At 43.8% G+C, this 18,064-nt stretch overlaps 2 protein-coding genes across 4 annotated transcripts in view; both read left to right on the plus strand.

The window, feature by feature from the left end:
* The window catches only part of LOC131070903 (uncharacterized), a 225,433-nt gene that overhangs the window by 66,846 nt on the left and 140,523 nt on the right, over positions 1-18,064 (plus strand). For 2 of the 3 annotated variants that reach the window (XM_058006585.2, XM_058006577.2), the window contains 3 exons: positions 5,533-5,667; positions 5,808-5,887; positions 6,051-6,134. In XM_058006585.2, the coding sequence (XP_057862568.1) occupies positions 5,533-5,667; positions 5,808-5,887; positions 6,051-6,134 (299 nt within the window). Of the gene's footprint in view, positions 1-5,532; positions 5,668-5,807; positions 5,888-6,050; positions 6,135-9,633; positions 10,118-18,064 lie in introns of those variants that run through there. The other variant, XM_059211334.1, reaches the window with a different exon arrangement.
* Positions 7,029-9,682, plus strand: LOC131858206 (uncharacterized). Its single transcript, XM_059211335.1, has 2 exons — positions 7,029-9,054; positions 9,152-9,682. The coding sequence occupies exons 1-2, from the start codon at positions 9,049-9,051 to the stop codon at positions 9,680-9,682; spliced, it is 537 nt and encodes a 178-aa protein (XP_059067318.1). The 5' UTR covers positions 7,029-9,048.

Genomic DNA, 18,064 nt, shown 5'->3' on the forward strand with positions numbered 1-18,064 from the left:
GGGCCTCCGGCGGTGGTAACACTGACGGCGACTAGCGTGCGGTGGTAACACTGACGGTGACCACAGTGCGGTGGACCACCGACGGTGGTAACACCGTACGGTGACCACTGTGTGGTGGACCACCGGCGGTGGTAACCACCGTTGTGCGGTGGCACCCGCAACTACAAAGCCCGCACAGCCTCGCGTAGCGCCGCACAACCCGGAACAGTCCCGCACCATGCAGCCCAGGCAAAGGAAGAAAAAGAGGCTAATGGAAAAAAAAAGAAAAAAAAAAAGAGATGCAGCTGCACAACCACGCAGTCGCACAAACACACGCAGCCGCTTCGTCATCAGTGGTCACTGTACGGTTGAACTGCGTTGGGCATGCGGAAGGAGGACTGTACGGTGTGCACAGTTGAGCATGTTGTTCGTACGCTTGAGGTGTGTTCGTACGGTAAGGAGGGTGTCGACCGCACGGGAAGGTGGCCGCACGATTGGAGGTGTTAGTGTTGTTGACCGTACGGGGAGGTTGTAAAAAAAAAAAAGCGACGACGACCTGATGAAAAATGATTTGATGACATTTGGAGCTTGGACACTGAAAATATTGGAGTGTAGAAGAAGGGTTTTGACATCATAAAATATCACATAAATGATGCGCGCCATGGACTTTCGTGGGGTTCTGAAGGTTGTAAATTGGTGTTGGCGGCGGGGGCGTTGCCCCACGACCCCGCGCACCTGGGGCGCTGCCCCCGGACCCCACGAGGGGCGCTGCCCCTCGACCCCGCTAGGGCGCTGCCCCATACCCCACGAGGGGCGCTGCCCCCCGACCCCGCTGGGGGCATTGCCCCCAGACCCCCAGTTTATTTTTAAGCTACAGAATACCACGGGAAGTCCGTACTATGAGAAAGAAGCTTGCAGCTAACCATTGGCGGGGAAGCCATAAGCCGTAGAGGGAGATGGATTTGGAGGTTGCGAACAAACAAAGTTTGAGGGAAGGCATTGCAGGTTTGTGCGACACCAGGGAGTTATTTAGTTTAGTTATCAGCTCGTAGCCTTTGTGCCAGCGGGTTGTGGCCACCTCCAGGCAGGAATGGTATGCTTTGAGGAACTTGGAGTATGTCTCGACTGGACGTGTGGTTGCCTTGGTGGATGCACAGAGGGCTCGGGAGGAGTTGACCACCAGGTTGGAGGCAGTACTAGCGTGAGACTTAGTTTAGCGTACCCAGGAGTTGGATGCTGAGAGGGCAACGCGGGTGGCTATTGAGGACAAATTGGCTAGGGAGACGGTATCATTTGAGTAGCAGTTGGTGGAGGCTGAGACTGAAACGCGTGTTTTGCAGACAAGTTTGGTTTAGGCACAGGAGGACTTTGATGTCAAAGAAGCAATAATGGTGAAACCCGCACTTGAGCATCGGATGGTAGCAGAAAAGGGTTTTTCAGGCGAGGACGCAACAAGTGTATAAGTTCTGGGCTCGACTGGCGTCAGCAGTTCTGTTTAATGTCATCTCTATTTTGTATTAAGTCGTCCGGAGATGACTTCTTTTCTTTTGGGGGGGGATGATGTTGGTGGCAATATTGTACACGGAAATAAAACTAGTTAATTAAGTTGTAATTGTGTTGGTTAGTTGGCAACCGAGGGGTGGCAGTTGCGGTGCGACGGTTGGCGCTCGCACCCCCTCAGCATCTTTATATACTTCCGAATGTAACTTGTGGACAACAACGACTAGGAATGGAATAACATCTCTTATATTGCATCTGATATCTATGGTATTATTATTCTGCATTACGTGTTTTATCTGTGTGCTTTAAGTTATTCACCCGAGAGGGCAAACACTCTTGGCTTCCCTCTTGTCCACACTTGTGTCCTCATTCCCGTTTCTTTTTACAATCAAAGCATAGACCTTTCCTTCTTAGTTCCTCTCGATCATCATAGGAAATGAATGTTCTCTTGCACCCATCCTTCCCATGGAAATGTCTATCTTTTGACGACACCTTCCTCGAGTGATCCTTTTCTTTGGTGTGGGCAGCATCAAGTCGAGTAGCTTTAAGGATTGCTTCTTGGAGTGTAGGAGGATCCAAGGTACTTACTCGCCCTCGGGTGGTATTTGACAATCATTCTATGAATAGATAGGTGAGTCTATCCTCGGATATTTTGGGGACTATAACAGCTAACCTTTGGAATTTTGTGATGTAGTCTTCAAGGGTTCCCCTTTGCCTTATTCTTTTTAGCTCTTTGAAATATTTTTTGGGATGAGTTTGGTCAAGTTGTTCAATGAGTCTTCTCGTGAATACATCATAGGTTTTTATACCTTTGTGGTCTTGAGTAATTAGGCCATTATGCCACCAATCATGTGCCACTCCTAGATGTAATATGGCAAATGTAATGGCATTTTTCTTTGTCATGTGGCAAAGAGTTAGGTACGTCTCTCATTTTTGTAACCATGCATGAGCTGTAATCTTTCCCAACCCATCAAAGTTAGGGATTTTCCCATTTTATTTTGTATATCTTGGTTAGGTTGGTTATTTCTTCTTCTATGAACATTCTTCATCCCAGCCTCACAATATGTTGTGAAAGGGATGCTTCTTTTGACTTCGGGGTCAAGCCCCGCATATTCTATGGCAAGTTCCCTCATATTTGGATTGTTAATTTCTTCATTTTCCCTTGGTGATCCTGCCCTAGTTAAGAAGGGTGGTCCATTTGTACTTGGGTTTGATCTCATCGTAGTTTCATGATTACTCTTGGATTGGCTGGGGGTGACTTCCTTCTCATGTCTTTGGTTTGGCTTAAGAGTATTGTTTATGTTTTGAAGGGTTTGGAGTAAGGCTTGGGTTGTTAGTTCATTCTTTTCCATCAAAGCCCTCAATTCATGCTCCATTTGAAAGTTCTTTGCTAGGTTGCCGGTTCAGGTTCGGGCACTGGTTCGGGTTCGAAGAACCGGTACGCCAAAATTTTGAAAAGGGGTTTGGGTTTGTTAGTACAAAAACATGTAAATTATATATATATATATATATATATATATATATATATATATATATATATATATATATATATATATATATATATATATATATATATATATATATATATATATATATAGCCTATAAGCATGAATTAAGATTAGCATGTCACATAGCATCATATAAACAACAAAACCAACATAAACTTGTAATCATAGCATCATGATCATACCATAACAGCATCATATACATCAAGTTTAATATCAAAATGAGAAAATATTCAAGTATCATTGTTTCAACTGTCAACAATTTAAAGTTTGATCATCAAATGGATTCTCTAATTCATCATGCTCATTCTCCTCCTCCTCATCATTGACATTGACATTAGATGAATCAATGCCAATGCCAATGCTACTTACACTTGCACTTGCACTTTAAGTTTGCTCGCTATCTGAGTCATCAAATGCAACAAGCTGAGAAGTGAAATTATCCAAATCAGTATTTTTTGGCTCCATATCCCGCATCTTCATTTCCCCTTGCTTGTAGTCATGTTGCTTGTGTGAAATGAGCCAAGTTAATGTTTTAAAACTCACTTTTAGGGTCATATTTTAATTTTTTATGTGGTGGAATTCAAAAACCAAAAATTTTGCAAAAAAAAAATCCATTTTTGGGCTGTCAGACCCTTGGGTTCGACCTGGGTCCTCTTGGGTTCCCCCTGGTTCGAACCAGGCCTGTGAATCACGAACCCTGTTCGAACCACAGGCGAACCGGACCCGAACCTTGAACCAGGACCGGACCGGACCAGTACCAAGGGTCTAGGGGGTCGAACCCGGTAACTCAGGTTCTTTGTATTGTTTTGGTAGGCAGCCCGCTTCTTTTCCCTTTCTAGAGCCCTGATTGCTCGTTGACTAAGTTGCATTAACTATTTTCCCTTAGGCTGGCAGGAACATGCTCTGATACCACTTTTAATGTCCTCAAATTATAAATACCCCAATTTTGGCCTAATTCTTAATTGAAATAAGGTAGGGTTAGAGATACCTTTCACTTTGATTGAGATCTTGCAAATAAGTTCCCCCTTGGCCTCATGTGGCCTGTGCCATCCATATGAGGTGAAATACCAAGTGAGGTGTTCTATAACCGTTCCCCTCAATGTGGCCACCCCTATCCTACTTCAAATATTTGAGCATTCTTTATGCATTCATTCACCATGATAGAGAGTATGAGGAGCATTCACAATAGGGTGCCCTGGAAGTCTATCCTTTCTAAGCCCAAAGGCAGTACCTTTTGTACCCCTTTGGCCTTATTGGACTCCCTGGTCATATACCATGAACTGGCGTACCTAGAGGATAACCCCAACACTGTTCCCCTACTTGTAATTCTCTCTCCGTCTATCATGGCTGGAAAAACATTCAGAATATGTGTAGGTATACAAAACCAACTGCATAATATCACCAATCAGATATAGATTTATTTTAACATATATGAGCAATTATATCAGCAATAGATTGTTTATCAGGAATATGCAGAATATCAGCAGTATTAATTATCGATATGCAGGATATTTGCAGTATATTATTAATCTTGAATATGTAGAAGTAGACATTTAAATATTGTTACAGCAATATGATGTTTGCACAGAAAAACCATACCAACTGCAGTGACCAGACGGACTGCCTGTGTTGCATGTCTTAGGAAATATCAGATCTTAATCCTTCAATGATCCTCTCTTGGAGGCCAGCATGTTTCATTTATGGCCCTCCACTTGGTGTTTAAGGTGGTGACCTCTCTTCAGGGATGTGATCAATAGTGGAGAGTTTATTTTGGATGCTAATCACTTCTCTTTATTAACAAACCGCCCCTCCTTGTTTAGCTTAACAAATCTCAATCGATTATAATCTGGTTTGTTTTAGTTTAACTAATCTCAATCAATTAGGGAGATTATTTTTTAGTAAAAGAGAAGAAGGTGGTGCATAGAGAAACCACGATCTGCATAATGAGAAACCATGATTTGCATAATGAAGAAATTGTGAAGTCTTTAATTTAGGGACATGACAGTGTCAGTGCCACTATCAATTGGATCGGTAGGTCTTCTTTTGGTAAACCAAGATATTAATCCATTTTATCCTTTATTAATAGGACTGACAAGGTTGCAGACTTGCAGTAAGCACTGAAGCATCACTGTACATTGCAGAGTTCGATTAAACTTGTAAGAATTCTTTAAGAAGAGAGCTTCCATGTGGCAAAGCTTTCTTCTTGTTCACATGTAGTATAAATGCAAGGATCAATGCTTATTTATAACTAAGAAAATGCATGCTTCGATTATTATTTGGGAGTAATTACTAATTTTATGTTCGACCCTTTTACATCTGTAATATCAGTCCATTGTCATTAAAATTGTTTTGTACATGACAACTTGCAATGGAAAACATATAATTTCAAGGATCTGGAAACTATTAGGTATTAGGATTTTAATTTTATTTAACATCTAGGTGCTACTTTTAACAAAAAAATGAAATATGCTGGGTAGTGGTTAGTGTCTGAGAAAAGGTTGTTTTAATCAGTATTTAGTAACATTTGCATGCATATTGGTTGTAGGAAACTGCATTAGAGCTAGTAGTTATCAGTGAAGATGGGATTGTACAATCAGTTTGTGAGCAGACAGTATTTGGCACCATTAAAGATCTTTCTGTACTTCCTTGGAATGAACAGTACCGTGTACCCCAGGCACAGGTTTGTTCATCTGATATTTAATGGTTTCTAGGACACCTTTTTTTACAGTGTGCTTGTGCTGTTTTCTCAAAGAGAAATTGTTATTTGGATGTGGTTGACTTGACAGAGGTTATGTTTTTTGTTATGCCCTCTATATGCAGACATATGGGAAAGATCTCCTTCTTGTGCTCTCAGATTCTGGGAAGTTGTCTTTCCTAACTTTCAGTGTTGAAATGCACAGGTCTTCTTTTCTTATATTGCTCATTTTTAATTATGTAAATGTTTTAAATAAACCAATTAATATTTGTGGAACTTAATCATTCTTGTTGCTTCATCTTTTATTTCCTATTTTACAGTATACCATGGTTTGTACTTTTTTATACTTTTAACTGTGCATTGTTTAGGTTTTTAGCTGTGGCACACATCCCCTTGTCTCATCCAGGAAATATGCGTCGAGAGTTGGGTTGGTCGCTAGCTGTTGAATGCAAGTGAGTGTTGGAATAAATTTGCTTTCTTGTTTCTCACTGTAATGTAGCTATTATTTAGTTGTGAGATTAGCTGCAGGTTTGTTTATGTATGCTGTATGGGAACTTGTAAAATTATGTACTGAAATCTTCAATAATGGTTAATGTTATCATTTCCTATTTTATTACTTTTTAATGAGCCATGTTTGCTGAGGATTCTTGTGATATGTATGTTAATACTTTCTTTGGAAAGGTTAATTTATATATGTATTGAGTAGACTAAGAGGTCTTAGAGTTTTTACCTTGAAAAGCAAATATTCATATGGCGATTAATAACTGTAGCCATGTGATGTCCCCTTTCTAGGCGATAGAAGATGAGCAGGGGTTGACCTATCATTCGAGTTCCTGTTGGTCAACGGTATGGTTAGGGGACTCATTCTGAGGGTCATGGAGCTTTGTAGGGGCTCTGTGAGCCTTTTGGACCTTCAGACGACAATTCCTACCTTTTAGGGAGGTCTCCTATTTTTTAGGGAGAACTGGCAGTTGACTAGATGACCACCTGGGGGACCAGGGTGCAGAGCAGGATCCTTTTGAGAAGTTACAGGTGTTTGGAGAGAGGTTCCTATTTTTTAGGGCGAGTCCCTACATTTTATGGGGAACTGTCAATTGGCCCGTAGGACTCAGGCAACATCAGTGATCACAATGCTTCAGTCGGAATTCAGTTTTGAGTCCAGATTTAGATTTTATGAATAATTCGGGAAATATTTTGATATTTTCTACGCTGGTTGGAATAAATAAATAATAACAATGTTACTATATTTTATTATAATAAAGTAACAAGTTGGGGCCCCTTGTACCATGGTGCCTAGGAGACATGAGTTAAAAACAACTTAATTTTATTAATAATGGAGCCTAAGGGGGTTGAGGGAGACATAAGGAAAAAAAAAATTTAATAAAAAAAATTCAAGGCAACCCTAAAAACGATTTAGGGTTTGAGGCCAATAAAGCAACATGTTGGAGGCCATTTTGGGCATCTTGGAATCATTTTTACGATCAGCTTTTGGAGGTTGAGCTTTGCAACTCAATTCAGTAGCTTTGCAACTTTGAGTAATGAAAACTTCTCAGAGGCAGGTGAGTTTGGATGCAACCCTAACTCACAGAACTGAAGAATTCCTCTAGAATTCTTGTTTGTGCATCAAAATCAGACCTGTAGCAGAATTATCAGATTGGTGAGAGTGAATTGATCAGGGATTAGAGGCAATTGAAGGCTTCCATATTCATTTCCAGCTCCCTCGTGGCTTCCTAGAGCAGGCTGTACACCTTGGAGGCACCTGGATGTCAAAATAAATAAATTAGCATTATTTAGGGTTTGGAATTGGTTGGAAATTCATTGTTAGCAGTAGCAATCAGCAGTAAATCATTTCTTCAGGCTTAAAACAACATAGGGGCATGATATGAGCAAATTAGTGAGGAAACTTGGTTAAATTCAGTGATCTTGCCTAGGAGCCTGAAGGAATCAGCAGCAGATTTGTCGAATCTTGCAATAATTGTTTTTGATAATTATAGTTGATGCAAATAAACCTCATTGGAGGTATTGTCACCATTAGGGTACTTTGTATTGTCAGTTTCACCAGTTCGATCAATAAAAAACACATTTTTAGGCTAGTATGGGGACTCTTGGTATGCTATTCACTATTCTGGTTGCAATAAATTATTTGAATTGGTATTAGTGTTGCTGTTATGAAGATCAGAATTTTGAAATAATTTATCAGTCTATTATTTGAATATATTTTGTATTCAAAATCATTTGTTCATTGGCAAAGAAGCATGCAAAAAACCCCTAAATACCTTCTGAGAATCAAACTCATCAAAAACTGTCAAAGCACTCACAAAATCCTTCAATCAACAAGTTGGGAAATTCAGAAAAATCAGAGCAGCATGGTTGGGGATCTTTCATTGGTATCAGAGCTGGTGATCTTGCCAGCCTGTTGGGGAAGATTCTTTTTGGTTGCAAAATCATTTTGGGTTTCAATTAGAAATATGTCTTGGCAGCTGCCTAAATTTATCGCCAGGGACAAGGAACAAATTCTTGAAGAAAAGCTCTAAAATGCAGAAGGAAACTGGCATGTTTGTTTCAATCAAAGTACGGATTACTTTGCAATCTGGAAGCAATAGAGAATTGCTTATCCACGATAGAACAACTAGGTTCTTAGGGAAACCAAGTAACCATGATTCTTGCTGTGATTCCTTTGGTTATGCTAGTGTTGTTGAGACATTTTGATAGAGAGGTAAGATTTGCAGTTACTCTGTGTATTGTTAATGTTATGAGGATAACAACTCCACATGATCCTTATAGCAAGGAAGTTATGAAGGGGGTATTCCAATTGATCATAGAAAGTTTTCAAGGATTGGGTGATATCCATAGTTCATCCTTTGGTAAGAAAGTCAATTTTAGAAGCAATTGCAAAAATCAGAGCTTGTGTGATTATGTTGGATCTTGGTTGTGAAGACTTAATTCTTGATATGTTCCATCAGTTTTTCATTGCTATTAAAAAAAATCAAATGCGAAATGCTTTATCTTCTATGCAGTCCATTATGTCTTTGATTATTGAGGAGAGTGATGATAATTCTCTACTTTTCTTATCTTCCCTATGGGCTGTCTTGAAATAAGCACATGTTACATCTTCTAATGCTTGTGGTTTGGTTAGCAATGTTGTCAAACAATGTGAGCGAAAATTGAAGCCATTCTTAACAGTGGACAAGATGGAGAAAGGTAGAGCACTTGAAGTCACTATTAGTGAACACAAGGATGGTATTGAAGAAGGACAATCATTTCATGCATCCGTGGGTGTAAATTACACGAGTCTTCCTGATAACAAGAAGGTTGATGAGTATGCTGTCATGGAATCTTCAAAAACAATAGCGATTGATCAGCCACATGCAGGTATGAGTTCTTTTGATGTTTTTCTATTTGAGCAAAATAATATGGTGGATGCATCTAGGGTTGAGGATTATGTTTAAGGAAATAAGATTTGTTTCAGCCTATAAATGATCCTGAAAAGGAAGACAAAATTCAGTCATTTGGGAAGCCTAGGAGGGATGAAGTCATTGGTATTCATAAGGACCACAAAGTTGAAGAAGACGCAATCATGGGTCAGCTACTTGGGGATTCAAAGGACTCTCCATGCATTATGGCATCATATCCATTGGTTGACGACTATAGGGTTGATAAAGCATCTGTTGGATCAGCTATATTTGAAGCACATAAAGGGGGGATCCTAATTCCCAGCTACTTGCAAGGCATGACAGCTCTTGGTGGGAGTGGTTTTCCTTGTTTTGTGCACATGATTGCATTGGAAGAACACTTGATGATATTATATGTAGCATATGGCATTGAAGAGCTGATTACGAAGACTAAAAGATCGCCAAATGAGAAGATTCTACAATTTGACAATGTATGGTTTGTCATGAGCCCTACACCATGGAGCTGGTTGGAGTTAGAAAACAGAACAGCTATGGAGATAGAGGCATGGATCAGATTATGGGCAGCTAAGGCAGCTAAGAGGACGTGATATTCAGCGGGACACATCTCATAGACCAGCACCTTTAGAGGAGTCGCCTACCTTGGAAGGAGAGGCTAGAAAGGACCACAAAAACAATATGGAAAGGTATGATTATACTTCTGATTTTCTGACTATTAACAGCAGTCTGTTGTCATCATATGAGCATAAATCCAATAAGGCTCGTAGTGACGAAGAACCCAACCTTGTGAACACTCAAAAGGCTCTTCAAGAATTGGATGATCATATGGATAAGCTTTGTGGGGAGTTGAGCGCGGCACACTCTTCATCGTACACAGCAGGATTTCAAATTTCTAAAACAGCCAAGAGGATCAGCTTTGAGGTGTGTAATTTTTATTGGGAGACTCATGTTGGACCAGCACTACTGGGAGAGCATGCAACAATGAAAGAGAAAAAGTTTGAGGCAGTTGAAGACACTAAGAAAAGGTATGACAGCGATCCTAAGTTTTTGATCTGGAACAACAGTCTTTTACATTGGCATAATCATGAGATAGCAACTCCCACTCATGAGGATGATGGTAAGAAGTCTTCTTCTATCGTTGGCACTCATTTGAGAGTCAAACATATTTAAAGGACTCGACGGTTGCCGAGAGGAACACAATTGTCAACCAACCGACACATTGGCTACCTAGAGTGACAACCCACTTAATTATTAATAAATTGGCAGATAACAAATTTTATTAAATATAACTAGGTATTTTATGTCAGCTACATCATCCCCCCCCAAAAAAGAATAAGTCATCTTCTAGACGACAAGTAAACATCAAGTAATATTCGAGAAGTCTAATGACAGACAATGACTTGTAGTGGATGACCCCAACTTGTAGTGTACGTGCCAAATCAAATTGGGTCCCCAACGGGGGTTTGGGAACAGCGCTCCTTGCAGGTTAGAGGGGCAGTGCCCCTTGTGGGTCTCGGGGCAGCGCTTAGGGCGCGCTCCCTGTTGCAATACATGGTGGGGTTGAGGTGCAACGCCCCCATCGCCAAGCCCAAATTAAGACCTTTAAAACCACATAGAATTTAATGGCGTACATGATTTTTTTGATTTTTTAAGATGCCAAAAACATTGTTGATGAAGACAAAAAATGGAGATTTCATATTATGTTCAAGTCGTACTCTCCTATGAGATTCCAAGATGACATGTCGGTACACTGTGCTGAAGACGTATGGAAGGATGGCACTGAGATGACTGTACGGCGTACGACCCAAAAATTGTTACCACGTGCTGTTTGGTAGGGTCTATCCCATACGACCCAAGTGGCACCTACATGTATGACTTGTAACACTTCCTCATGTATGGCTCGCTCATGTATGGTAAAGGTCGTATGACTGGACTCCCCTTGCGTACAAACTCTTCAACTTGCTTCTTTGTACGATGTTCTTGTTTGTACGATATGTTTTCGTACGAGTTGGTGACCTCAACTTGTTTCTCTATACGGTGTTTGTGTTCGTACGATATGTTTCCATATGGCTTGGCGACCTCCTCAACTTGTTTCTCCATACAGTGTTCTTGTTCGTACAATATGTTTACGTATGGATTGGTGACCTCATGTACGTACGACTTTGCTTCCTCCCTCGGTCGTACAATGTATGGATGGTGATACTCGTATAGTGTGTTCATCTTTTTTCTGTATGGTGTCCTAACAAACTTCCCCTCATGAGTTTCACTGTGCCAAGTCTCCACTATGTACGGACCTAAGTGCAACCCGAACGAATCTGTTCCTTCCATGTACAACCAAGTCTTCACCATGTACGAATTCCTTTGTGCCTTACATGGTTTATCTACATCCTCGTACAGGTCTCTATGTGCATTGTTGGGATCCTGGCATATTTCCTTCAATTGTTGCACGGATTTGTCGCCCATGCTTCCTTCATATAGTGTGCTCAACTTCAATGCGTACAGTTCCTTCAAATTTACTTCCCCCCTTTGTTCGATTCTTGTACATAGCTCATGTGCGGTCCTTTCCTCAAGCCTGTAGGGCTCCCCAATGTTGCTTTGGCCCATGTGCGGGCTCACGTACAAATTTCCCTTCCCTCGTTCATAGGGCTCACCTCCACTCCCATACAACTTCCTCCAACTTCTCTTCAGCTTCTCATACGACCTGACCCTCAAGCCTATCCCTATACATAATGTTCGGACTTGGCCAGTGTATGGACTTTGCACTTCCTCAATTTCGCTGATCCATAGCATGTTGCAATTGGGTTGGAAGATTTTGTAGTCCTCCATCTGTCGGTGAAATAATCTGTTCAGAGAACTTGTTTCATCCTCCTAGCAATCCTCAAGTTGTCTTACCCCTTCGTCATTTCATTCCATCCTCTTCCTTCCTTCCTTTGTATTCCACTCTCCATCTTCGGATTCCAAGTTTGAAGTTGCCAATTCTTCACTCACCGCTTGATTCCTCAGTTTGATGATGCTTCCTTCCCTTACTCTCGATGGAGAGTGTGTTCCGCTTCCAACTGTGATCTGCCTTCGTAGTTATTAACCACCCTCTCTCAAGGAGAGCCTCTTACACCTCTAATTGGATGATGATGAAATCCAAGAAGAAGGGTTGTGTGCCAATTGTTACTTTCTGTGCCATCAAAGTCCCCAATGGCTTAATGCCATGTTGGTTGGCACCCATGAAGTTGAACGTTGGTATCTAGAGTGTAGGTTTTCCAAGGCTCTTTCAAGTTTTCTTTGGGAGTATGTTAACTCCGAAGCCTCCATTGACAATGGTGTTTGTTAATTTTATTCCCATAATTTCCATTTCCACGATGGCTGGCTTCCTGCCAATGCTCACCGTCAGCAACATCTGGTCACTCACCTCGTTCCCTTCACATGGAGGTCTCTTCAGTGTTTTCTCTTGTGGCTTGTTCTATTTGTGATGACTAAAGTTTTCGTCACCGACCATTTTGGTAATTGCCATTCCCAATTGCGGCATAGTTTGAAGAAGATTTATCACCTTGATGGGTACGATTTATTGTAACACTTGTCGAACTATGTTCTTCTTTGACTCCGATCGCAATGACGTACTTGCCGTTCCATTGGAGGTTATTCATTCCTTCACCATTGTTGGCGGCATTATTGTACACGGGAATAAGGCTAGTTAATTATGTGTAATTGTTTTTGTTAGTTGGCAACCAAGGGGTGGCAGTTGCGGTGCGACGGTTGGCGCTCGCACCCCCTCGGTACCCTTATATACTTGAGAATGTAACTTGTGACACACACTTAGGATGAATAGAATAACAACTCTTTTACTTGTTTGATATCTATGGCGTATTTTAGCATCACGTGCTTTATGTCTTAAGCTATTCGCAAGAAAGGGCAAACATTTGGTGCCGTTGCCTAGATGTACTCGGGAACGGAAGACGCGGATGGCGCACAGACACAATGGGCCTACCCGTTGGTGAGGTAAACCCAGAGGCCAATGATGCGCGAACAAAACTGTACACAGCAGAAGACAACGCAACGAGAGAATTCTCAATTCTGCTCTAGGTAGCCATCTAGACCTACATCCGACGAGAGGCGACAAAGGCGGAAATCCCACTAAGTGCCATGTGGACAGCGTTGGAGGTGAGCTCGACAGTAAATCGGTTGATGAACCATCTCCCTCGGTTACTTGCATAGGCATCGCTAGCACAACAAGCTCGCCTGGAGGAGATTGCCCAGGAAGAGCGACGCCAACAAATCCTTCAACAGTACGAAGATAGCAGCCGACGGGTAGCGGAACGGGATGGCGCTAGGCCAGGAGGGAATTGAAACTTGAACTTTCTATATTCAAATAAAAATGTCATTGACACGAGTTGTATCTGACGAAATGAATTAATAAAGACGTGTTTTGATTTATGTATTGTGAGTTATGGAAATGTGCGGCAATTAATGCCCAACCTATTGAATAAAGATAGAAATAAAAAAGCAGAAACGGACGAGTGGGAGGCCGCGTAGAGGGCCTTGATTCTGGAGCAGCGAGTAGAACGGAGACGGAGGCTGAGGCAACTTGCCGAAGGACGACCTGTCGAAGGGTGGCCCGAAGGGAACCACGGAGGTGTCACGGAGGGTGTAGAAGTCGAGGGAAATTTCTACGCGTCGCCAGAACACCGTAGGGCGCAGAGCCACGAAGAGTTTCTGGAGGAAACAAGGTTACGGCGAAATCTAGTCGAGGAGACTTGGGATTAGTTTAGAAACTTATTCCTTACACCACGGAGTGAGGATCACCAAGGAGAGAAAGGAGTGGGCACGGTAGAGAACGAGGGGGAGGGCAACCGTACGGCTGTAGGTGCGACTCATGGCAAGCAGAACACTGTACCCCCAGTCACCCACGCAGGACACACCACGGGTGCTGGAGGGAGCGACGCAGGCGCACAGACGCAGCCATAGCCACCTCCAGGAAGACGACCCCCCTCGATGGCAGGCAAACAGAAGTTGCTTAAATTCAAGGGGATGGCAACGATGACCCCGTACGACACTGTCGTACATGTGAGACAATATGGTCGGCCAACGGGGTAGTTGACAAAGCGGATTGGGTGGTGCAGTTCCCTGCCACCCTGAGAGGAGTAGCCATTGATTGGTACTCGGATGTGGACAAAACAAAGGTGGGAACATGGGATGACCTTCAAAAAGCTTTTGAGAAGGAGTTTCGACTCCTTCGAGATGATAATGAGATCGTGGTGGAGATACTAAGCACAGAGCAGGGAAAGCACGAAACAGTGCGAACATACTAAGCACAGAGCAGGGAAAGCACGAAACAGTGCGAACATACAGCCGACGATTAAGAGAATTACTGGGGAAGATGGAGAACCAGCTGGTTGACGGACTAAAGAAGAAATGGTTCGTGGAAGGGTTGCGGTCATCCCTGCGGAGGAAGATGAAAATTGTATCGCCCACTTCATACGATGACGCATACAACCACGCGATGGATTTGGAAAGTGAAGACAAAACATCGCGGAAGAAAAAGGACAAGTCCTTTGGAGAAGAGGAGTTCTCAGGAGAAAGAAGCAGCGACGAATCATCAAGTAAGAAGGTGCGAGCTCTTCAAAAGGGTATGCACCGTATGTTGAAGGAATTTAGCACGAGCAAAAACGAAGACGTGTGGTGCACTGATTGTAAGGAAGAAGGCCACACAAAAGGCACCTGCCCGAAGAAGGCCTTTTGTGAGATTTGCCAAGTGATGGGACACTCCATCAAGGAATGCCCATACAACATGAAAACCCTAAGTACGCAAATGAGCCAAGTGTTGTTCACGGAGCAGGCCACAACATCCGCACCAGCGGGTACGACCCAACAAACCAACACAATGGCATCATCTGGAGGTTAACGAGACAACAGATGCGGCGGCGGAAGGAATAGCAACGATAACAATAACGGAAGCCGTATCCAATATGACGCCAAGGGCCAGCCAATAATTCAATGTCGGGCCTACAACCGATGGGGGCACTTCGCTCGGGAGTGCCAGAATACTGAAACCCCTCAGAGCCTGTGTAGATGGTGTGGCCCCGGTGATCATGATGACACACATTGCCCTGAGCAGGGGGTGAATCTGCTCAATATTGAAAAGAGGGGCGAAGAAAAAGAAGTGCTGGCAATCAATCGCGCGCAGGCGAAGAAGGTAACCTATCTCGACCCCCGCACAGAGAAGGAGAGACTGTGGGAGGCGAAGGCCTATATTGAACGTGAGATGACGGCCGAACGACGGGACGAGGTGGCGAGTACATCATCCCGTACGGAAGCTGAAAATAACATCATTGGGCAAGTGCTGTAGATGAAAGTACCTACAAGGGTAAAGGACCTTCTAGAAACAATGCCACAATTAAGAACCGCCATTTTTAGTTCCATACAAACCACTGCGCAGGCACCTTTGCGTGCCACACGAGCGGAAATTTCGGTCAACCCCTCGGTTGACCCAATATTGTTGGCCTTAAATAGTGGTCAACATCCTACTGTAGTAGAGATGGGAATTCTCGGGGCTATCCTCAAGGACACCATCGTGGACGGAGGTTCGGGGGTGAATGTACTGCCAGAGGATACGTGGAAGAAGTTGGGGAAGCCAACAGTATGGCCACCCATGTTCAACTTGGTAGGTGCAGACCAACACGACATCAAGCCACTCGACACCCTGATGGCCCAATTGGTCACCATTGGCACGCAACCCTTCATACTAGATTTTGTGGTAATCCCACTCAAGAAGAAGGGGTACGACGCTATCTTAGGCAAAGGGTGGCTGGTTACAGCAAAGGTGAACCACGATTGGAAAAAGAACACCCTTTCTATGGAGAAAGGGGGGCGGAAGTACACCATTGATCTGAGGACCCAGGTTGTTGGCGAGGAACTGGCATCATCTTCGGAATCGGAGGGTGAAGGAAAAGGCGACCTAAGGGACGAAGGATGGGGCTGCAGGGAGCCCAAAGACGAAGGGATTCTCAAACTAGGAGAGTGCTCCAAGGATGAGATAGGGTCATTGAATGGGCTCTTCCATTGGCAGATGGAGGATTATGAAATGTTCCAGAGCTACAGGCTCGAAGTAGAGGAACCAGAGCAAGTAACTGAGGAGATGTACCTGCCAAAATACAAAGAATATTGGAAGGGAGATGCCCCAAACCTCGGTGACGTAGATAAACCCAAGATCATTCGCATCGGCAACGATTGGAACCCTGTGTGGAAGGCCGCAGCCTTCAAAATCTTTATTATTCTTCTTCTTCTTATGTACGGGAAGGAGATTGTGGTCCCTCTAGAATTTGTGGTTCCAGGTCTTCGGATGGCCATTGAAAATAGACTTGCCACCAACGGATCCAAATTGAAACCCTACCACGCGAAGCGCGCAAGGGACCTGAGAGGCCGAAAGGACACCCGAGAGGCTGGAGGGGGACCTGAGAGGATGGAAGGGGACTTGAGAGGCCGGGCAGGCGACTTGAGGGGCACGAGACCAATGTGGGAGACTCTTGGGCGAGGAAAACCGAGAAGGATGAAGGGCGATCCCAGAGATAGGGGACCCAAGCCGACGACTCTCTAGACAACTAAATTGGGAAATTGCAAAAATAAAAAACAAAAAAAAAAAAAGTACGGCCGTATGGGTCCGTACGACAGTTGACCGTACGACTGGAAAAAAAAAACCGTGCGGTCCGTACGAGAAATAAAAAAAAGAAAAGAAAAGAAGAAGGCGCACGATGGTGGGGGCCACCGTACGGTGGTCCACCGGCGGTGGGACCACTGTGCGGTGGACCACCAATGGCGGAACCACCAAACGGTGGGACCACCGTGCGGTGGAACCACCAAACAGTGGGACCACCGACAGTGGGACCACCGACAGTGGGACCACCGTTCGGTGGATACTAGCGTGGGTGGACACCCGCACATAAAAGCCCTGCATAAGTCTGCACACGCAAAGGAGAAGAAATAAAAACCCCGCACCACGCATCCCACACACGAAGAAAGACATGTAGCCCACGCTAAGCAAAAAACGGACGAAAAGAAAAAAAGGAGAGACGAGCATAGCAACGATGCCCCTCGACCCTGCTGGGGCGCTGCCCCAAACCCCGCGGGGGCGTTGCCCCTCGAACCTGCTGGGGGCACTGCCCCCAGACCCCCAGTTTATTTTTGAGCTACAGTACACTTGTTGGAGTTGGGTGAAGGGCATTAGAGATGTCACTGCAAGTGTTGTGGTTGTCCGTACTGTGAGAAGGAAGCTTGAAGCTAAGCATTGGTGAGGGGAGACATTGCAGGTCCGCGCAGTTGTATGACACCAGGGAGTTATTCAGTTCAGTTATTAGCCTTTGGGGAGTGTGACGGAGGATTTGAGGTGTCTCATAGCCTATGTGACAGAGGGTTGTGGCCACCTCCAGGCAGAAATGGTACGCTTTCAGGAACTTGGAGTATGTCTCGGTTGGACGTGAGGGTGCCTTGGTGGATGCATAGAGGGCTCGGGAGGAGTTGACCACCAGGTTGGAGGCAGTAGTAGCGTGAGACTTAGCTCAGCGTACCCAGGAGTTGGATGCCGCGAGGGCAGCGCAGGTGGCTATCAAGGACAAATTGGCTAGGGAGACAGTATCATTTGAGTAGCAGTTGGTGGAGGCTAAGACTGAAAAGCGTGTTTTGCAGACAAGTTTGGTTTAGGCACAGGAGGACTGTGATGTCAAAGGAAGCAATAATGGTGAAATCCGCACTTGAGCATCAGATGGTAGCAAAAAAGGGTTTTCAGGCGAGGACACAGCAAGTGTATAAGTTCAGGGCTCAACTGGCGTCAGCAGTTCTCTACCTTGGTTTTGTTTAATGTCATCTCTATTTTGTTAGTCGCCTGGAGACAACTTTTCTTTTTGGTGGGGGATGATGTTGGCGGCATTATTGTACACGGGAATAAGGCTAGTTAATTATGTGTAATTGTTTTTGTTAGTTGGCAACCG

The sequence above is a fragment of the Cryptomeria japonica genome, chromosome 9, assembly GCF_030272615.1.
Source record: "Cryptomeria japonica chromosome 9, Sugi_1.0, whole genome shotgun sequence".
NCBI classification, from domain to species: domain Eukaryota; kingdom Viridiplantae; phylum Streptophyta; class Pinopsida; order Cupressales; family Cupressaceae; genus Cryptomeria; species Cryptomeria japonica.